Source organism: Macrotis lagotis, chromosome 8 (assembly GCF_037893015.1).
Source record: "Macrotis lagotis isolate mMagLag1 chromosome 8, bilby.v1.9.chrom.fasta, whole genome shotgun sequence".
Taxonomy (NCBI): Eukaryota; Metazoa; Chordata; class Mammalia; order Peramelemorphia; family Peramelidae; genus Macrotis; species Macrotis lagotis.
The window spans coordinates 9,831,341-9,854,782 of NC_133665.1; the positions used below are offsets into that span (position 1 = coordinate 9,831,341).

The following is a 23,442-nucleotide window of genomic DNA, read 5'->3' on the forward strand; positions in this document are numbered from 1 at the left end:
CAGTCTGAATTCATATAAATTTCCTTATTGGGAGGCTACTTATAGCAATAAAAATCATAGGTTCAATTTTAAAATCAAAAATGCATTTTCTACAAAGGAGGTAGATAGGGAGGAAGATACAATTAAGGGTACTATTGTTAAGAAACAAAGATCATTGGGCTTAGTCGACAAGGCTTCACTAAGAGCTTCCTATTTGCCAAACGCTGTGGCTAGGGAACAGGTTTCTTCTTTTGACTCTGCTAAGAGATTTCCTATGTGACTTTACTGAGTGACCATGACTGTGAACAATTTCCTTGTTCCCTATCTCTTCATCTGTATCAGTCTCCAATGAGGAAACACCCCTGTAAAGGAGGTTTGAAAAGAAGAAAGACAATTATTGCAAGGGATTAAACCTCAGGGGAGCTTTCATTTCTCTGACCTAGCCCGCAGGACCTTTCTCAAGCCATGGTGACCTAAGTGAGGTTTTCTGGTTTCTTTCTAGGATCACTGCCAGCAAAGGAATTCACTGTAGTTCCTTTGCATCCTCTGATTGAAGAAGAGGATGGCTTCCATGCTGCTCAGTCGACAGCTGACCTGTGCAGTCCAGCAAAATTGCCGACTGTTTGTATCTGGTAAGTACTTGGGGTATCTCAGCAAAAGCATTGATCCTCTAAGTCTGGAACTTCCTTGACATGTGTATCTCCAGAAAACAGTGTGTTCTGGAACCTAGCATGACACGTAATAGATGTCTAATCAATACTTGTAAAGTTGAGCTGGACTGAACTGAATTCATTTAGGCACAAAAGAACCACTTGCAATCAATCAATTGAAAAGCATTTATTGAATTGTTGAGCACTGGATATACAAAGAAAAAATGTTTCAAAGTCCTTATACATTCTAATTCGAGAGACAACTGAAAAATCAATTTGTGTTTTGAAAGGGGGTGGACTATAAATGGAAAGGATATCTGTTAACCACCAGCTCTTAATTCAGAAGCCCTTATGGTATAGCTTCTTGGTATGATGGGTATCAGTACATTTTTTTTAATTTTTTTGTTTTATTTTTGTAAGGCAATGGGGTTAAATGTTTACCCAAGGTCACACAGTTTAAGTAAGTGTCTGAGGCTGAATTTGAACTCAGATCCTCCTGACTCCAGGCCAGTGTTCAATCCACTGTGGTACCTAGCTGCCCCTCAGTCACTTAATTTAATGAGGAATAAATCTGTACAGATCCCTTCTTGAATAATAAATTTGTCTGAAAAATGTTGATGGTCAGTTGTGTTTAACATATATTTCCATATTAGACATGTTGTGAAAGAAGAATGAAAGAGAAAAGAAAAACCATGAGAAAGAAAAAAACATAAAAAATTTTAAAACATGAACATAGTATGTTTTACTCTACATTCCGACTCCATAGTTGTTGGTTTTTTCTAGATGTGGATGGCATTTTTCTTAATAGGTATCTTGGGATTGTCCTTGATCACAGAACTGCTGAGAGGAAATAAGGCCATCATAGTTGATCATCGTACAATGATGTTGTTACTGTTTTCAATGTTCTCCTTCTTCTGCTCACTTCACTCAGCAATCAGTTCATGCAAGATCTTCCAGGTTTTTCTAAAGTCCAGCCATAGATCATTGCTGATGGCATAGATACCCCATAATCTTTGCATTCCCTACAGAAGCATGGGGAGAGAGATCACATGTTTACTAGTCAGTCAATTGCAACTAGAATTTATTAAGAACCTCCTATGTGCTAAGTGGAACAAAAGAAAGGCAAAATTTTTCAAGGATTTAACAGTCTAATGGAGAGGTAACATGAAAATAATCATGTACCATCTGTGTCTATATCTGTATATTTATGTATATAGGTAGATAGGATAAATTGGGGGTATGAGCTCAGAGAGAAAACACCAAGATTAAGGAAGACTTTGAAAAGCTTCTTGCCCAAGAAACGACTTCAGCTGAGGCTTGAAGGAAGCCAGGAGGTAGATATGAGGTAGAAGAGAGTTCCAGGCAGGGAGGACAGTTAGTGAAAAAGACCAAGGTCTGAAAATGGAACGGTTTGTGGAAGAGCAGCAAGGGGCCTCACATCTTTTGCTTTAACCCCAGGATACTTTCAAGCTGTTCTCTATCTCTTCTTATTATTCCTAAATAAACTCTTAACTTGAGGAACTTCCATTTCCCCTCCTGCTCACTTCTCAGAAGCCTTTTTTAATCTGGTTTCTGGACTCACCAACTCATGCTCTCTTCAGTTACAAATGATCTCTCAATTCCTAATCCTCATCATTGATAATTAGTGCTCATTCTTCTGAACTTCTCTGCAACTTTTGGCACAGCTTTGAAGTAGAGATATTAGTATGAGATATTAGAAGACTAGAAAGGAAAGAATCTAGGACACTTGAAAGGGAGGCAGAGTACAATGAAGTTATATAATTTTGACAAGATAAAGAAATCCACCTTACTCCTCCTCAGTAAGTACTAAGTTAATCGAAATATTTTTATAGACTTTTATTGATGTTTTTTGTTTTACCCTTGCCTCAGTTTCCCCCATTTCCCTTTTTCTCCATCAGAAAGTCGTTCCATATAAATTTTTTTAAGAGAGAGGGAAAAGTTCAGCAAAAGTAATTAGTACTGAAAAAAACACCAAAGTATATGCACTGTTCTATCTTCCCCTTCTACCCACACACATACCCCATCTTCCAAGGAGTTGGGAAGAGATATCTCCTCTTATCTCTTCTTTAGAGCCAAACTTTAAACAAGAATTTATTAATGTTTTCCTCATATTGGGCAATGGAGATACAAACAGAAAAGAGAGACAGTCTCTTAACTTCAAGGGGGCTTACATTCTAATGGAAAATTCCTATTTTCTGATTAGGCCTATATTCTGAAAAATGTTCCAAAGAGTAATTCATTTCAGGAGGGGAAAATATAGACTAAAAGGAGTAAAAAATATATGTATGCATATTTTTAATCTCATATCAAATTGACTAATTCAAGGAGGTGATCAAAATCATAGTAATTCAAGTACATTCCTCTCTGCACAGGACTTTTCCTGCCCAGGTATAAGCAGGTCAGAGATAACTGTGAAAGAGATTCTTAATTTGTAGCCTCAGTATCTCAGAGAAGTCAACAGATCTAAATGAAGAGTGCTTTTTCAGTTCATTTTATTATAGAATGTAAGCATTACATATTATTTATTCAGGCTTTTGTTTTGTTGATTATCTCCACTATAAAGCATTGGTTTGCTCAGGGAAAGGGAAGCCCCCTTGATTCAGGGATTCAGGTTTCCAAGTTTCTTCTGTTCACTGCCTTCATATTCTTTGGGGATCTTCCAACTTAAGATCTTAGATCTTCATTTATTATTAAAGTTCTTTTTTTTTAGGTTTTTGCAAGGCAAATGGGGTTAAGTGGCTTGCCCAAGACCACACCGCTAGGTAATTATTAAGTGCCTGAGACCGAATTTGAACCCAGATACTCCTGACTCCAAGGCCAGTGCTTTATCCACTACACCACCTATCCACCCCTATTAAAGTTCTAATGTGTGTCAGATGGAAGCAACAAGGTGGTTGAGTAGATAGATGCTGAGACTGGAGTCAAGAGTACCTGAGTTCAAATCCAGCCTCAGATACTTACCAGCAGTGTGATCCTGGGCAAATCATTTAACCTCTGTTTAACTTAACTCAATAGAGAAAGAAAGTGCAAACCACTCTAGTATCTTTGCCAAAACATCATGGAGAGTATTGGCACACTGTGGTCTATGCTAAAGAGTCACAAAGAGTCAGATACGACTGACCAACAGCAATCTGCCAGATGCTATACTTAGTCCTGGGGATATAAAAACTAAAATGGAACAGTCCCTGCCCTGCTCAAGGAGCTTACATTCTGGCAGGGGGATCCCACCTACAAGTACATATACAAAATATACTGTGTGGCCTTGGGCAAGTCACTTAACCCCATTGCCTTGCAAAAACCTAAAAAAAAAAAAAAAAGACAAAATATAACCAAAGTAAACATAAGGTAAATTTTAACTTTAGTATAACATAATACATTCAACACCAAAAATGGTTATTCTCCTATTTTCCCTACTTTGGGATGTTGTTTACCAACCATCATCCCCAACAATGGCATGTTCTGGTCAGAGAGTACTGCTATCTTCAGTGTGGTCAGGTTACTCCAGTCCCAGCCTTATTTTTCATTTGGCTAAACTCCAAAGGACAGTATGATCTCAGGGCTATGGTAGCCTCTGGTTATTTGGGGAATATAGGACAACTGTAATTTATCAGTCTAGTGAGACACCTAGGAGACATGGTAACCTGGAACTCTTAGTTCACATCTCCTTTTGACCCTGCACCTGTGCTGTTAGGCTTTGACTTGCTCTGCTTCTGATCCTACCATCAGAGGTATGTTAACCTAATGACCACAGTCCCTGACTCACATCTTTTGCTTTAACCCTAGGATACCTTCAAGCTGTTCTCTATCTCTTCTTATTATTCCTAAATAAACTCTTAACTTGAGGAACTTCCATTCCCCCTCCTGCTCACTTCTCAGAAGCCTTTTGTAATCTGGTTTTTGGACTCACCAACTCAACAAAACATGCTCTCCTCAAAGTTACAAATGATCTCTCAATTCCTAAGGCATATCCTCATCATTGATAATTAGGGCTCATTCTTCCGAACTTCTCTACAACTTTTGGCACTGTTGACCACCCCTTGCTCCAGGATTCTCTCTCTTCCCTGGGTTTTGAGGACATTGTTCTCTTCTACTTGTCCTCAGTCTCTTTTTCATCCACCTCCTAAATCCTAATCATGGGCATCTCCAAGGTTCTATCATTGTCTGAATCTTCTCTCTTGGAGATAATTTCTTCATTTCCCTATGATTCTATCAACTTCTTCCATCTCTCTCTCTCCTAAGTTCCAATTCTGTATCACCATATACCTGTTTATTGCCAACTGGTTGCACCTAAGTATTTCAAACTCAGCCTGTCTAAAATATAATTCAAACATTAATGCACTGTTAATGGAACTGTGAATTAGTCCAACCCTTCTGGAGAAATATTTAGAATTTTGCCTGAAAAGTTATAAAAACAATGCATACTTTTTGATTCAGCAATGCTACTACTAAGTCTATACCCCAAAGAAATCAAAGGAAAAGGGGAAGAGACTCATATTATTAAAATAATTATAGCAACTGTGAAAGACATAATAACTCTGAACAACACAACAAATGATTCATCACAGCCTTGAGGCTTCATTTTGCATTGCAAATAATGACTTATCAATTGCTGGAAGTGTAAACCAAAGACTTGGTTAGATGAGCTGTCCTAGTCAGAAGTCACAGAGTTAGTTAGTAGCCTTGTTTGGTTGCTATCCTTCATTCTTTTTTTTTTTTTTAGGTTGTTTTTTTTTTTTTGCAAGGCAAATGGTGTTAAGTGGTTTGCCCAAGGCCACACAGCTAGGTAATTATTAAGTGTCTGAGACTGAATTTGAACCCAGGTACTTTTGACTCCAAGGCCAGTGCTTTATACTATCTTTCATTCTTAAAGAAGACATCACTATGTTGGAATCAAAGTACATTGTTTCTGACTGTGGTCTACCAAGTCAGGCACACATGTGAACATTTGGACTAGAGATATCTCTAAATTTGTGCCTTGCATTTCTTTTAAGCATCTACAATCCTTCTTGGCTCATAGAGCACAGCATCTTCTTTGATACAAGCATACCATGCTGGGTGGTTCTGTGCCAGTGTCTCCCGTGCCTCAAAATTGATAAAGTTCTTCAAAGACCTTGAGAGTGTCCTTGAGAGTGTCCTTTTGACCTCCATGTGATGTTTGCCTTGTGTGAGTTCTCCATTTAAAAAAAAAAAAAACCTATCAAGGAGTTCCAGAAGATGGATTTGAACTCAGATCCTCTTGTTCCCCATACAGCAATCACTGCCTCCTATAAAGCATCTCCTCAGCTTCTTTCTAAATAATCCTGTGTAGCAGGTTCTACAAGGATTGTTATCCTCTCCCTATCCTGAGATAAAGAAACTACAGTTGACAGAGGTTGAGGGGCTTACTATGGTCATATTCACTAAGTGTTGGAGGCAGGTTTTGAACCCAGCATTTCCTGATTATAGGTCCAACCCTATTGCTACACTATTTTTTAATGATTTTACACAAAAAAAAAAAAAAGAATGGGGCATCTGGGTGGCATAGTGGGTAGAACACCAGCCGAGGAGTCAAGAAGACCTAAATTCAAATTCAGCCTCAGTCACTTGACATTTACTGTATGAACCTGGGCACTTAAACTCAATTACCTCGGGGGTAGGGGGGGTGGAGGAGAAGAAATAATGACTCCCTTTTTGACTATGGAACATAGACTCCAGGAAGTGGAAATGAGAGGTCAGTCCTAACCCCTTTCAATCTGAAGGAGAGTAATGTGAGTAAATCTAGAGAGATAGACTTGATTCTGATGTAGTTGGATTTTTAAGGCCAAACTCAGAGGCAATAGGGGAGCCACTGAAGATTCTTGAGAAGTTACCTAGTAAGACTTCAGGAAGATTATTTTGGTAGCTGTGTAGAGAATTTAAATGGGGAATGGAGAGCGATTGAGTCAGAGAGACCAAGTATGAGACTATGAAATAGTTCAAATTAAGATGTGATGAAGTAGTGTGAGGTGGAGATAAGGGAACAGATACAAAAAGTATTGTGGAGGTAGAATTGATTGTGACTTGGCAATTATTTGGCTAAAGGAAGCTGTAGGAAGGAGAGTAAAGAGTCAAAGATGACTTTGAGATTATAAAACCCAAGAGACAAAAAGACCCAGTTTGAAGCAGAGAGAGAGAGAGAGAGAGAGAGGGAGGGGGGGGGAGAGAGAAAGAGAGAGAGAGAGAGAGAGAGAGAGAGAGAGAGAGAGAGAGAGAGAGAGAATCTGTTACTTCTTTCCAACCACCTGCAAAAAAGGACCCTGTAGGTCTTCAAAAAAAATCTATGGATACTGAGTCTCCACTTATTTAATCCACCCAGCCTACAATATGCCGGGAACCCTCATGTTGCAAAAGAAATGGGGAAGGGAAGGGAAGCAAATCAAATCAAATCAGGACAATTCTGATATTGATCACCTGCTGATGTGCATGTCCCTATGCTTTGAGGAGGTGTGGTGTAGAGGAAAGAGGGTAGAACTTGGAGTCAGAGTACCTGAGTTCAAATCCTGCTTCTGACACCACCTCTACAACCTTCCTCAATTCACTTCCACTTTTCAGACCCTCAGTTTCCTCAACAGTAAAATGGAGGAGTTGGACTAATTGACCTCTGGGGTTCCTTCCAGCTTTAGATCTATGGCTCTTTAAAACTCCTTATAGGGGCGGCTAGGTGACATAGTGGATAAAGCACCGGCCTTGGAGTCAGGAGTACCTGGGTTCAAATCCGGTCTCAGACACTTAATAATTACCTAGCTGTGTGGCCTTGGGCAAGCCACTTAACCCCGTTTGCCTTCCATAAAACCCTGAAAAAAAGCCCTTATAGATATGAATCTATGGTTCTATGATCTTAGGTTTATGGTTCATCAAATTTGTTCAGTGAACTCAGGCTTGATCCTGACTTTCTGCTACCCATGTGAGTGCCCTGCTGTGGCAGAATGCTTACACTAGGGATACAAAAGACAGGAGGAGTGGGAGCAGAGCAAGTGTCAGTTTGTATTTGAACTCTAGCCTTGTCCAGCTGTGTGCATCCAGCCCCATGGGGCTCAGAGGCATAATTGCCATGCCTGATTAGTTCCTCTTCCCATAGCCAGTGGATGAGAATTGGCGCAGCTGCCCATCACCCAAAGACTGAAACTGGGCTGGGGTGAAGGGTCACCCAGTCACAAAAAGATTGGGTGGGGAGGGGGAGTGTGTTTCAGCTGGGAAGGCAATGCTGGCCTCCTTTCCCACAATGGGTTAGAAGTGTCCAGATTGAATAGTTCCATGAGCTCAGCTGAGGCCAGGGACTGCCTGCATCTGAATAGTCCCCTCTCCACTAAATATTCCCTCCTCATCTTAAGGAAGAGTTTATAGGATCACGGATATGAAGCAACCCCAGAAGCCATCTAGGCCATCCTCACTATATATCACCAAGGCCTAAAGAGGTTAATTGACTTGTCCAATGCTATACCATAGCTAATTAATGTTTCTGAGACCAGATTTGAATTTAGGATGCCATATGCAACTCTCTAAGCACTGTATCCCCTACCTATCCTGGAAGACCTGAATTCAAATCACTTCTCTGACACCAAACAGCTGTGGGAACATGTACAAGTCAATTAACCTCTCTGAAACAGTTCCCTCATCTAAAATATAGGGATAATGTAAATGGCAAGAGATATAGTTTGATACAGGACCAATCTTGGAGTCAGGGAGATCTGGGTTGAAGTCCTGCCATTCACACAAATCCAGCAATGAGACTAACTTTTAATTGCCCCAGGGAGTCATCTAGACTAAAAAGAGGAAATTTTTTAACACTAGGAGGTGTAAAACTATGGTACAAGAACCCCTCCCCAAAAGTTTCTACCTTACGGGCTTCTTAGGAGGCTCTAAAGAAATAATATGTGTAAAGAACTTTGTAAAAATTTTATAAATGCCAGTTATTATTATTGTTTTGGAACCTTTCTGTGGCTACAGTGGAGCTAAGTAGAAAAAAAATGGTTGGAACCCAGCTGTAACTACTAAGACAAAACATGGGGGGAGGGGGGTGTTGATGCTATGAAGACAAAGCAATAAATAGCTTTTGTCACTGGACTGAATGTAAAGCTGGAAGAATTGAAAGCCATACATTGGAAAATACATGAGCCTAGAGAAAGGAGGGGCTCTCTTCTATCCAGCTTTCCTTTTATCCAAACCCATATCTAGAACCTCATATTCTAGCCCTTCGTTCTTTGATCAAATGAGATATTTGTAAAGTCTTGACACAGTTAATGATAAATGGTAGACATGTTAGTACATGCCTCAGACAAGGATTTTTGTTCTAGCTCTGACACTAACAGTGTGTGACCTTGAACAAGTCCCTTTTCACTGATCTCCCCAGATTCTTGCTCTATGACTGTAAAATGAAAGGTTTGGACTAGGACTTTTTTCATTTTTAAGTATTAATTATAAAACAGAATCTATAATATTAGAGTAAGTTTCTTGAGGGGAGGGAACCATGTTTTAATCATTCATTTTTACCATTTATTGTTAATCACCTCACTATACCTCAGTTTCCTGTAAATAAAGGGTATTGAGTTGGCTTATCTTTAGAGATAACTTTAAGAAGTTCCTCTAATAGGAGCAGCTAGGTGGTGCAGTGAATAGAGCACCAGCCTTGGAGTCAGGAGTACCTGAGTTCAAATCCAACCTCAGACACTTAATAATTACCTAGCCCTGTGGCCTTGGGCAAGCCAGTTAACCCCATTGCCTCGAAAAAAATCTAAAAAAAAAAAAAAAGAAGAAGTTCCTCTAACCTTAAATATGTGATCCCAAGATCCTCTTTAGAACCTTGTCCATAGAGCACCCTTAGAAAGTACTCTGTTGAATAGGATTGATATTCAGGCTCAATTACATTTATAAACCACTTTCATAAGCAAGAAACCCCAAACAATAGCTGTTTCATTTGGATATCATAAAAGAGGCCTTCTAAAGGAAATAACCTTTTTTTTTTCTCATTATAGCCTCTGATTCGGTCTGTGAGTTGGGTTGACGAAATACATTTAAATCAGAACAATATGTTTCCAATTTTGGCTCTGGCTTACATAAAGCACCTGTGCATCTCATTATACTTTTCCCCAATTATTGTCACTCCTTTCTTTGGCATCAAAAGAATCCCTGCTGAAGGGTTCATTTGTTTACATGCTAAAATGTGGTAATTAGAATAGTGATAGCCCTCTTAATGCTACTTATTCCAGGCATTTAAAAGACCAGGCACTTCCTCCTCAGGAGGAAAGTTATCAATTATGGGATCCCCCCCACCAGAAGAGAAGTCTATGGATATTGAAAACAATGAAGAATACACTCGTTGTTCTGATATCAACTTAATCAAAATAGGAGAATTAGCCATGTTTGATGCAGACCCTCCCTGAAGTTTCATGGGTTGCAATCATTTGGTATTTTATCCAACAAATATTTGCTGAATGTTTGTGCTAGTCACTTTGAAGGATCAGATCATATTCTATCCCTAGTGATGGAATATTGAGTATGGTAGATAATGGGTAAGAGCTAATTTGGTATTTTTAATATTATAGTATTTTAGAATTATAAAGCAATTAAAGAATTATACAGCACCTAGGTACCAATCCAATCCCACAGTGATCTGAATGGAAATTTTAACCTACTCATTGTTTCTGACTTGGGCCTATTCTCCCATGTTTACAAGCCCAGGGGTCTTCCAATCTCAGGGAGGTGACAGGATAACCAATACAATATTGGATTTAATGTGGTCATCTGATAGGCTTTTTCTGTTTTGCAACTCATATAATTCCTGAATTTAAGCAACCCAACCACCTCGGCTTTTCCCAGTAGCAGAGATTACAAGCGTATCACCGCATCTGACCTGTGAGATGACTGCTTACAGATCAGGTACCAACTGCATTGGTAGAGCATTTTCCCCACTTAAGGTTACTATTAGGGTTCCAGTTCTGAATGAAATCCAGGTTCTGAAGAAATCAGATCTGATGCAGAGACTGTCACATTCACTCCATGTATAAATCAAAGCAAAAATTTGTTATGGGCCACAGGTAAATTTATCATCTCAACAAGCTCAGAAGTAGCTATTTCTGAACAACAGGAATGTTTATGTGAACTTTTTTCATTTGACACATGAGTCAGTCAGTCACTTAATAAACTAAATTAAGCACTTTACTATGGGCTTACTAAGCACTAGGGAGGTAAAGACAACAAAACAACTTCTGTTCTCAAAGATGTGAGATGATATTTCAAAATGTAATATGATGAGCAGTATAGAATGTCAAGATGAAAAGAGTATTCAAGATCATTTATTATAAAAAATTTTTTTATAATCTTTTTACTATTTCTCAGAAAAGTAAGGATATGAGAAGTTCCAGTGGTGTTCCAAGGCAGTTTCTTACATAGTATGATTTAAGCAATCCATCCTTAAAAAAAAAATCACTTTTCCTCCAGAGTCTCCACTGGTTCACCAGATAACTAAAATTCTTACCCACCAGGGATACTTATTAGTTCTACATCCACAGCATTGTGGGTTGAATAAGTTTTTGTGGACTAGCCTGGGAATCTATTATCTATAACAGTATTTATATGGAGAAGAATGCCTTCCAAGTTCCAACCTCTCAGAGAAAGAGTGCATGTGGGAGATCCAGTTCCTGTGGGTGGAGTCATTGAAGGTTAAGATTCATATGATTGGAAAGGCCAGCAATCCATTAACCCATTTTAGTCACTAACATGTTGCCAGAATTAGCTTAGTCTAGTCCTAGGAAAAAAGTAGGCCCTCAAGTTTTTGAGGGTGCAGGTGTTAACCAAAAACTTATCATAAGTCCATGAGACATTGAGTTGTAACTAGATTTAGTATAAGAGAAATGAACATGCATGTGAAAACCAAAGAGTTCACATCTATGTAGAATTTTGCACATTTGTGACAGTACAACAAAGGAAAGAGGAGAAAATAAGATGGGGCTTGGAATGGGAGGGCAAAAGTGCAATAAAAGTGAGACAAGTACAGAAACCCCTTCCAAAGGGGAGGAGTAAGTCAATGGAAAAGGGGCTTTTTTCCAATTAATCCATTTTCCTACTCCTGCAAGAAAACTAAAAACAAACTCTTTTTTATTTAATATTTATTCTCATTTTGTACAAATAATGCTTTTTTACATTAATAAAATATTCTTGTTTAAGAGTAAACGAAATACCCCCTCCCTCCATAAATATAGACTTGCTTGGGCAATAAAGTAAAGGGGAGAGAAAAAAATTAAAATTAAAAAAATAATAGTAATAATTATAGGTATGACTAGGTGGCGCAATGGACGGAGCACCAGCCCTGGAGCCATGAACACCCGAGCCCACATCCAGCCCCTTACACCCAACAATCACCCAGCCATGTGACATGCAAGCCACCCGAACCCCACTACCCTGCAAAATCCAAAAAAAAAAGAAAAAAAGAGTCAAAATAAAATAAAATAGTAATAATAGTAGGGGTGGCTGGGTGGCTGACAGAGCATTGGCCCTTGAGCCTGGAGCACCCGGGTCCAAATCCGGCCTCAGATACCCAAAATCATCCTACTATGCGGCCCCAGGTAGGCTACCCAGCCCCATCTGCCCTGCACCCCCCCAATAATAATAATAATAAAATGTACTTCAGTCTGTGTTCCAACACCACCAGCTCTGTCGCGGGTGGATCACATTCTTTATGATAAGTCCATGGCAAAAGTTACTTCTATATTTTTCCACCATTGCCATTGCTGATTGTAACTCCCTCCTTTCATATTTCTCCACTACCATGTACTATGTTTTCTCTCTCCTTTCACTCTGACTCTGCTGTAGGGTAGCTGAGTGGTGCAGCAGACAAATCCCCAGCTCTGGGGCCAAGAGGCCCTGAGCCCCTATACCACCCCTTAGGCCCAGCATCCACCTGGTCCTATGGTCCCGGACAGGCCATCCAATCCCAGCCCCTTGCAAGAAGTAAAAAAGAAAATGCATTATATCTGACCACTCTGCCCCCATGGTCCATCGTCTCCTCCTTCATTCATATCCCCACCCCTTCCCCCTGTCCCCCTTCTCTCCTTCTTACTCCAGATGTCTATACCCCATTGAGTATATATATGCGGTTTCCTCTCCTAGCCACCTCTGATGAGAGCAAAGATTCCCTCATTCCCCATTGCCTTCCCCCCTTCCATATCATTGCAAAAGCTCATTGTAATAAAGAAAAATCTTATTATATGAAATATCTTGGCCTATTCCCCCCTTTCCTTTTTCTTTCTCCCATTACATTTCCCTTTTTTCTACTGACTCCATTTTTACACCATATTTTATCTTCAAATTCACAGCTTTCTCCTGTGCTTCAACTATAAAAGCTCCCTCTACCTCTATTAACTGAGAAGGTTCATATGAGTATTATCAGTGTCATTTTTCTATGCAGGAATACATGCAGTTCATCACCATCAAGTCCTTCATATTTTCCCCTTCTCCTCCAATCTCCATGCTTCACCTGAGTCCTGTATCTGAAGATCAAACCTTCTGTTCAGCTCTGGCCATTCCAAGAGGAACATTTGAAATTCCCCTGGTTCATTGAAAGTCCATCTTTTTACCTGGAAGAGGACATTCAGCCTTGCTGGGTAGTTGATTCTCAGTTGCATTCTAAGCTCTTTTGCCTTCCAGTATATTATATTCCAAGCCCTATGAGCTTCCAATGTAGTTGCTGCTAAGTCCTGTGTGATCCTGACTGCAGCTCCACAATATGTGAATTGTGTCCTTCTGGCTGCTTGTAATATTTTCTCTTTGACTTGGGAGTTCTGGAATTTGGCTATAATATTCCTAGGGGTTGGTTTTTTGTGATCTCTTTCTCAGGGGGATCAGTGGATTCTCTCCATTTCTATTTTGCTCTCTGTTTCTAGAATATCAGGGCAATTTTCCTGTAGTAATTCTTTGAAAATTATGTCAAATATTCCAATAATTTTTAAATTAAATCTGTTTTCCATGTCAGTTGTTTTTTCAATGAGATATTTCACATTTTCTTCTAATTTTTCATCTTTTTTGGTTTTGAAGTGTTGATTCCTGATTTCTGGTAAATTCATCAGTCTCCCTGAATTCTATTCTTTGTCTGAAGGATTTGTTCTCCTCAGAGAGTTTTCTTTCTTTTTCCATCTGGCCAATTTTGCTTTTTAAAGCATTCTTCTCCTAAATAAATTTTGAACTGTTTTATCCATTTTTAAGCTGGTTTTTAGCATGCTATTTTCTTCAGCATTTTTTTGGATTTCCTTGACTAAGCTGCTGACTTCATTTTCATGTTTTTCCTGCATCTCTCTCATTTCTTTTCCCAGTTTTTCTTCTAACTCCCTCATTTGATTTTCAAAGTCTTTTTTGAGCTCTGTCAAAGCCTGAGCCCAATTTCTGTTTTTCTTGGAGTCTTTAGATGCAGGAGTTTGTGCTTCCTCATCTTTAGACTGAGTGTTTTGATCCTTCTTGGGCTCTTATTCAAAAGATTTCTCAATGGTGTTTCTCTTTTTTCTCTGCTTGCTCATTTTTCCAGCCTAAGCCTGTTTTGGGGGGTGCTTCCTTAGGTTTTGGGACACTCCCACAAGGGTCTCAGTGTATGAGGCTCTGTCCTCTCTCCTGGTCTGTGAATGACCATATGCACCTCCCTCTGCCATGGGGCTGAGGTGGGGAGGGGGGGGGACTGATGTTCTATGGTGGGGCCTAGACTTCAATCAGGATCTGAATGTGTTCAGAGCCCCAGAGTCCTGTTCCAGGGACAGAGCTTGGCAGTCTCTCTCTCTCTCTCTTTACTCCCCTCCCTAGGTTCAATGGGCTCATACCCTGGGGGCTCCTGCTTACATGCTCCTCTGCTTCTGTTCCTGGAACTCCGCTGTGCTGGCCACTTTGCTCTCCGTGTGCCCTGAGGGCTGGGCTTCACATACTCGCTCTGGCAGAGGTCCTCCACTGTTCCCCCACTTTGTGCCCGGTGCTCCCCGGGGTGTAGCTCAGGAAACTCCCCACTGCTGTGAGCCACGGTTCCCAGTGCCCTGGGGCTGCCTCCAGGAGGCTGAAGTTCTTTTGCTCTGGTGGGCCACCCCTCTGGTGGGCCGCCCCTCCAACCCTGGGGAGTAGGAGAACTGCCTCACTGTGTCCCTCTGTGGATTCTGTCTCTCGAAAATTTAGTTAGAGTCCTTAGCTTATGAGTTTTATGAGAGAGCACTTAAGATAGGAGCCATTCTTGTCACCATCTTGGCTCCGCCCCCCTAAAAACAAACTCTTATAACACCTATGTATAGTCAAGCAAAACTAATGCCTACATTAGTCTTGTCCAAAAAAATAGATTACTTTTTCTACAGCTTGAGTCCTATCTCATGAGTTGAGTAACATTATCTCATCATTGGTCCTCTGGAATTCTAATTGGTCACCACACTGATCAAAGTTCTTAAATCTTCAGAGATGTTTTCCTAAATATAATAGAAAATTTGCTATCACTGTACCAATTTTTCTCCTGGCTCTCCTCCATTCACTCTGCATCAGTTCATATCAGTTTTCCCAAGCTTCTCAGCAACCATCCCTTTTATCATTTCTTAGAGCATGATAGCATTCTGTTATATTATTCAGCCATTTATCAATTCAGAAATAATCCCTTAGTTTCTAGTTCTTTATCACCACGAAAAGAGCTTCTGAAATATTTTTGTACATAGGGTCCTTTTTTCTCTTTGATTTCTCTGGGGTATAGAACTAGGAGAAGCATCATTTGAATTAAAGGGTCTATATAGCTTGATAACTTTGTGGATTGATGCCAAATTATTATTAGACCAATTAACAGGTCCACCAACAATGAATGATAAATGTGCAAAGTCCTTCCAACATTTGATATTTTTCTTTTTTTGCCAACTTTGTCAATCTGATGGATGTGAGATAGAATGTCAGCATTTCTTTAATTTGAATTTCTCTTATTATTACTATTTGAAGCTTTTTAACATGGTCATAGATATCAGATTTCTTATTTAGAAAACTGCCTGTTTATATTCTTCAATTATCAGCTGGGGAATATTTGCCTTTTTATTCTTATAAATTTGAATGAGTTCCATAGATAGATAGATAGGTAGATAGATAGATAGATAGATAGATAGATAGATAGATAGATAGATAGATATTGAAATGAAACCTTTATCAAAGAAACTTGTTATGAGGATTTTTTCTCAGATATCTTTTTTTCCTTTCTAATTTTAGCTGCATAGGTTGTATACAAAACCTTTTTAATTTTATGTAATAAAAATTTCCATTTAACTTCTTTGATCCTCTTTTTTTCCCTGTTTGTACATGAACTTATCCCTTAGCCATAGATCTGAAAGAAAATTTTTTCCCTTAGTCCTTTAAATTGTTTATGATAGTCACTCTTTTTTGGTCCAAGTTACATATCCATTTAGAGGTTATGATGGTATCAGTGTAAGATTGTTTTTGGTTTTGTTTTTCCAATAGGGTTAGGAGTACAGGACAGAACAGAGATGAGATAAGGAAAGGAAAAATCAATAAGATTGGTGGGCCATTTTTTTAATGTTTGGAACAAAACAAAAGGAAGGCTAGAAAGAAGTACAGAAGTAGGATATATTCTAAAACCATGGATCCAAAAGTCTAATTGAAATTTTAAGCAATTAAAACTTTGGAGATATATTTTTAAAAAAAGAAAATTGCATATTTTATATGTACAAATATCTCTTTTTGTTCTATCATATATTTGGAAATGCCTGTAGAATAAAACCAATTTTATGATTTTAAAAATTAACAAAAGTAGAATCAAAAAGTGGAGAGTTTTCCAGTGTTAGCACACACTGTTAGCAAAGTTTGAGAAGAATATTTTAAAACAGCAAGTCATAATATTTTTCATAGCCTTAACTATTTGAATAAAATAACCAATTTCCCATCCCTACCACATATGCCATCTCCAGGTGATCCTGAATTCTCAAAGACTATGCAGCCAACTTTAAGTTCTGACTGTTTCTACCAAACTAGGAAGGTTTTGAGGATAGATCTCAAAGGTCACTATCATATGACTTTAGAAACATAAAATTTACATCACTTCTTTTGATATTCTACCCCAAAATCTCCTTTTTTGGCATAGTCTGTATACTTACCATTTGAGGACCAGTCTAAATAAACCAGAAGGGATTGCTGTGTTATGAAATTTTAGGTCCTAGGGCCTCTTAAAGATCATCTATCGACCAAATCAGAGTAGGGATGCAGTTTTCATTGGTAGAGGGAATACTCACACCAAGCAAATCATTTATCTTCAAGTATTCAAATACTCTTTTTTAAAAAAAAAACCTCCATTTTTTTTAAAGTTTCCTATTCATGGATTAAAATAAGGCAGGTGTTCAGTTTTCTACATCTATTAGGATACATACTATTACATTGTGTGGTTCATTTAAATGCCTTCTTTGGTATCCCCCAAAAAAATGATTTTGTACAGGGAAATTGAAGTATAAATTAAATATGTTACTGTCACCTTAGTTTGTTATTGTCCGCTCTAAATCAATTTTCCCTCTTACTCACTTTATTTTAAGAGAAGATAATCATCTAAGATTTTTTCATTTTATTTTGAGGTCACTAGCAGGTGATTTCTTTTTTGTCTCTCTGATAATTTTGTTCCTCTTCAAAAACAAAGATGAATTCTGGTGATTTGTTGAATGGACAGACTCGTAATACTTTTATCCATTTTGGAGAAAAAAAATGGAGGAAGGAAGAGAGGGAGAGAGGAAGGGAAGGAAAGAAAGGAGGAAGGAAGGAAGGAAGGAAGGAAGGAAGGAAGGAAGGAAGGAAGGAAGGAAGGAAGGAAGGGAGGAAGGGAGGGAGGGAGGAGTCAGTCACTATTTTAAGTAAACACTTTACAAATAAATCTCATTACAACAGTCTTGGTAGTAGATTTTGTTCCAGAGAGAAATAAGGGGTGCTGGACAGTAGTGGGGGGGTCTCTAGGGCATCTGTAATGGCAGTGAATATTAAGTTGCCTACAATCCATTATGTATGATTCTTCACTTCATTAAGCATTTAGTAATGCTTATGCACAGGACCCTGTGCTCTAAACACTAGAAATAATCTGTGACCTCAAGGAGCTTTCATTAGAAAGGGAAAATAATACATGAGTAAAAATAAGTGAATAGAAGAAATTCAGTGAGTGAAAGAGTAACAAGTAGAGAATACTAAACTGACCTACGGGTAAGTTTAGTAAGCTTAGTCCTTTTTTGACTTTCTGTGGTACTATTTGATAGTTCTTAGGTGGGAGCAGAGAAGTTAGAAGGTGAAAAATAAAGTGAAGCTGGAGTTTGACAATGCCTAATTGGTGATAAGAAAGGAAGGGTAAAAATTCAAAGATAGAAGACAACATATTACTGAATTAGTTAAGTATATAGGGTCAAAACCACGAAGGGACAAAAAGGAAAACAATAGTTTGAAAGGACAAGCAGAGATGAAAGGCCTAGAAGTCACAATAATGATGAGGAATAAACTAAGGATAGATAAGAGATTATGAATAGATCCAAGGTTATGGAAGTATGGGAATAATGAATGATGGTAAGCATTAACATCCATTTTTTCATATTTTCTGGGGCTTTAGTGTGTCTAAAACTTTTTTCTTTTAATATCTCTAAGGTACTCTTTTATGGTCAATTATTTGTTGTTATTTATTCTCATTAGGTAGCCAGTATATATCTCTCTTTTTTATTATACATGTATAGAGCATCTATAGTATTTTTGTGCAAATCATTGAAATAATGGTGCATATACTCATTAGACCAATTTCTTTTTCATCATTGTCAGTCTCACTAACTAGGCTTGTTGTGTTTCTTGAATAAGAACTATTGAAAAACTTTTCCATCAACAAAGTATCAAAAGAAGTGATGCGAATTTTATGTTTCTAAAGTCATAGGATCATGACTCTAAGGGAATTCAGAGACCATCTAGTCAAAGTCCCTCATTTTCCAGATGAGGAAACTGAAGTCCATCAAGATAAGTAATTTCCCCCATATTCATACAAGTAGTATATGTCTTCAAGTGGAAACTGGAAGTCCACTTATTGAGTTTGTTGTAGAAGATGTCCTTAGTTCACATACAGGTTGGATTAGATGATCAAAGGTCTTTTCCAGTCCTGAGATAAGTTTGAATATCAAGGATCCACTTCTTAAAGAAAAGAGTTAGACTGAGAATTCAGAATGAGACATATCTTTGAATATGACCAATGTGGCCATTTGTTTTGCTTCAATATGCATATCTGATACAAGAATTTTTGTTTTGTTTTGTTCTGTTTTCATTTGGGGTAGTGGGAGAGAAAATACAAATATTCCTTAACTGAAATTTTTTAATTTTAAGAAGAATGTTGAGAGAAAGAGAATGAATGATTGGTTGGTTCAGCTCATTTTTCAAATGAAATAAAATCTTTTAAACTCCTCTCACCCCAATCTCAAGGGCACCTCTATGATTTATGAAGCCTTAAGTTAACTATAAATAACTGTTGAATGTGTGACATTGGTCTCACGTGAGCTTATCACTCATGCAGGATGCAGATCTATCAGCCAAGTTGCAGCCAAAATTGATGTTGACTTTGATTATGATGGACCTCTGATGAAGACTGAAGTCCCCGGACCTAGATCTAGAGTAAGTTAGCCATATCTGGCATGTTTAATTTGGAAATGAATTTAAGAGAGGAGAGCATGAGGACTTTGATGCAAGAAAAATGATAGAGCTCAGATCATAGCTGCCTATACTGTCAAATCCTTGCAGAATGGCCTGTATAGAGGCATTTAATGTTAGATGCGGCCAGTTTTTAGTAGATCATCTTATAATCTGAAGCCACCTCCCATCCCTTTTAAACTCAGGTCCACATGCAATAAAGAACATAAATAATAAACAAATGCAGGGTTGGAATTATAAACTAATGAGGGCTTTCTCCATTTGTTTTGACTTTTACAATTAAATTCACTTACTACTCTTCAGGGGCTTTACTTGGGTTTACTAAGGTGCACCATTCATGTCCTTTGCTTCCAGTTTCTTCCTATATATATTAGCCTTTCTCTACCACAGAATGGAAAGGAGAAAACCAAAGCAGAGGAAACACAGACTTATCGGTTTTGTTGCTTATTAGCAGCAAGCACATAAGATGTGTTTGGAGGCTTGTTCACCTAATCAGTAATAAAAGAGGAGTGTTATCACTTACTTACCTATAAATGTTTTGAACAGTACATCTAATCTCCCAGATATGTTTCCTCACCTTTACAATGAGTGGGTTGTACCACATAACCTCTGAGCTTCTTCCACTTCTAGATCTGTGATTCTTTGAATACCAAAAGATAGTTAAAGGCCAATCCTCTTATCAACAGAAGATCAGTGATTTCCATCCCATTTCTGAACAAATTATCTAAAGAGTACTTTTGAATCTGAAAGGGTACTAGGGTTGGATATGTTTCTAAAATAGGTCCAATCTATGTTTAGCATGGTTATACATGAGTAGCTTATATAGATTACTTTCTGTCAAGGGTGGGGGAGGAAAATGTGAAACTCAAAACCTAGCAAAAAAAAAGATTGTTGAAAATTACCGTTGTATGTAGTTGAAAAAATAAATATTAAAAAATATATATAAAATAGGTCCAAGACCTGGTGACCCTGAAACTGACTCTTTTCCCCTCCTCCAACTTTAAAAGGGATAAGAATTAGAAAGAATCTCTCTTGGGTGACTTCACTGTATTCTTTGTCAAGGAAAAGGTACTTTTTGAAAACTACTGTCAGTGTCTTATGTTCTCTTCCATCTAGTTTCTCCCACCCATTTTCAATTCGGTTTATTTTATATTATATGTAAAAAAGTTTCTGAAGGGCAAGCTAGGTGGCACAGTAGATAGAGTACTGACCCTGGAGTCAGGAGGACCTGAGTTCAAATCTAGCCTCAGACACTTAATAATTGCCTAGCTGTGTGACCTTGGGCAAGTCACTTAACCCCATTGCCTTGCAAAAACCAAAAAAAAAAAACAGTTTTTGGCACAGAGTCCTAGTTAATATTAATTTTCTCAAATTCTCATCCTTCCTCCCTGAAACTTCTATAACTACTTTTCATTGATGTGTTGTTGGCTATTGGATTATTTTATATATAGTCATTTCTTCTGATAAAGTCAGGAAAGTGATATACTATTTCCTAATAAAAGTCCTGATTCATTTCAGTTTTCTGCAATAATGATTTCTGGTTTTGCCTTCAGGAATTAATGAAGCAGTTGAATGGAATTCAGGTAAAGTGTCCATGGACCTTTCACTTTTTTACCAAAATTTCATGTTCTAAATTTACAATTTAATTGTATGCTTATGTAATGACTTTTCCAAATGCTCCTAACTGGAGAGTACCAGAACTGTTTGATTTGTTGGAATAAACTCCTACCACTAGCCCCAGTGAATGTCCCTGCCTATCTCTCAACTCTGAATGGACTCTCTTGACTCCTGTTTGAAACTCACCTATTATGTCAAGACTGGTTTTAAAGCTTTGTATTATAGAAGGAGGTGAAAGCAAGAAAGTCGGGAAATTTTTTTGAGGCCAAGCAGTCTGACTGGGGGAAGCCAGGGCAGGGGATGTCAGATATACCAAAGTAGCCTATATATCTTTGTGTTGACCTGTAAAACAAAGGATTTGATTATTTGTGAGAAAGTTGTTTATGATAGGTTTTGCTTCTGCCTGAGGTCTTAGGCTCAGTGATAGACATAGTGATGATAACTTGTCACAAGGTCATAAGATATATATTTTACTTGTTCTCTTGTGCATGCTTTTATCATGTTGCTTCCAAAATTCTGGTACTTTTTAACCACTCTGCCTTCCTTCCCCAGCCCCAAAATATATACTTCATACACTAAGATGTCTCATGTATGCCCAGGAATAGAGTCATCTGTTTCTAAATTAAAAGATAAATGCACTAAGTTTTACTATTGCAAAAATAAAAAGGAGGCATTTGACTCTTGGAGTTTTGACCTGATTCAAATTTTAGCAACTATATACATTCATTTTCTGCCTTTTAGATTAAGTATAGATTTTGGGTATATGTAAATCCAAGGGTCATAGAGATATATCACATATGTAGAAGAAATTGGGGGGGGGGGGGGTTAGGGACAGAAATAACCTTGAAAGAAAAGTTGCCATCATTATCAGAGCCAGAACTGCGTTAGATGAACCACTGATACTATACTGTGTGACATTTTTGATACCCTTATTTATATACCAGCTTTTACAAGTAAGAACTAAGAATTTGAGAATATTTTCTATTTGGCGAAACAGAGTCACTACCATCATTTTGTGTGATTCTCTGGCTATCTGGCACAGTCCATTTCTTTTAGACTCAATGTAGAAAGTATCTGAAAGAGCCATAGATATTCATGATAATTATTCAGCAATGTAGGCTGGATCTTACAGTATATCAAAAGTCTGAATAAAACTAAATTATTAAAGTTTAAAACTACACACAGACTTTTGAGAGAGAACATTGACCAACATCCATTCTGAATTTGTGTGGTGAAACCATGTCCTCTTATTTAAAACTCATTTGATTAGAACATAAATTGTAATGATTTTTCACTAATTTAAAAAAATACAAGGTAGATCTTGAATAGACCTGAAGCTACAGGATTATGATGAGACTGAATCAACTTTTCCTCTTTTCTAAAAGAATGCAGAATCTGTTCATTTCTTCTGCAACTACAATGAGAGCCGAGGAAACTACCTGGTGGATGTGGATGGCAATCGGATGTTAGATCTTTATTCTCAAATTTCCTCCCTTCCTATAGGTAAGTCTCACAAAATATGGATATCATTGGTTATAAGGGGGGGAGTATATGAAGGAATATAGATGAATTAGTATAAATGGAAACCAGTTCAGCTACTGAAAAACAGTTTAGATGCATGCTGTTACTGATGAAGCAAAATAGTTCCATTTTTACCAGGGACTAATGATTTTTTTTGCAGATTATTCAGGTTTTGTTCCAAGCTATTTGACCTTAGACAAATCCTTGAACTCCCTCAATGGTAGCAAAGGAATGTTGATATACCTCCATCAACTGTCATTAACTTTATTAAGTATATACAGTACAAATTAAAGATATAGTCTCCAAAAAGCAAGAACTTAAAATTTAAGTTAGGTAATATTGGCAAAACCTACCGATTTGACTTGATATGACTAAAACATTTTTAACAAATGTGTTTGTCAGGGCGGTTAGGTGACACAGTGGATAGAGCACCAGCCCTGGAGTCAGGGGTACCTGAGTTCAAATCCAGCCTCAGATACTTAATAATTACCTAGCTGTGTAGCCTTGGGCAAGTCACTTAACCCCATTGCCTTGCAAGAACTAAAAAAAAACAAATGTGTTTGTTAAACAACTGAATTTCAAGCATAAATATGTATATTTAATTCAGTGCAACAAAATGATGAGTTCTAGATTCGTTACTCAAATAATTAAATCCTAGGTCTGGCTAGTTCATGTGAGCAAATCATTTAGCTATAGTAAAGGTTGAATAATCTTGTCTCTTTGTATTATGCATGTGCAAATTTTTAAAGGCAAAGGGTACAGATTTCATTTAAATATATGTAATTTCATGTTAAGTTGATATTGAGTATTTGAGACATCCTATAAATAGTCTTTAAAGCATTCTGAAACTTAAAAAAGGAAAAAAAAGGTATCAAATTGACCCTTTTCTCAATCCTGCACATTGATCTAGTTGATAACCCCTTACTGCAAACCATATCCTTGATCCTGAGCTATACTATTATTGTTTTCCATTTTATAAGTTTGTCTT

At 37.8% G+C, this 23,442-nt stretch overlaps 1 protein-coding gene across 3 annotated transcripts in view; it reads left to right on the forward strand.

Annotated features, from left to right (window-relative positions):
* ABAT (4-aminobutyrate aminotransferase) overlaps positions 1-23,442 on the forward strand; it is a 132,847-nt gene that overhangs the window by 67,066 nt on the left and 42,339 nt on the right. For all 3 annotated transcript variants that reach the window (XM_074196346.1, XM_074196348.1, XM_074196347.1), the window contains 4 exons: positions 482-611; positions 19,183-19,280; positions 20,870-20,899; positions 22,319-22,436. In XM_074196346.1, the coding sequence (XP_074052447.1) occupies positions 542-611; positions 19,183-19,280; positions 20,870-20,899; positions 22,319-22,436 (316 nt within the window). In that variant the 5' untranslated portion in view covers positions 482-541. The remainder of the gene's footprint in view (positions 1-481; positions 612-19,182; positions 19,281-20,869; positions 20,900-22,318; positions 22,437-23,442) is intronic.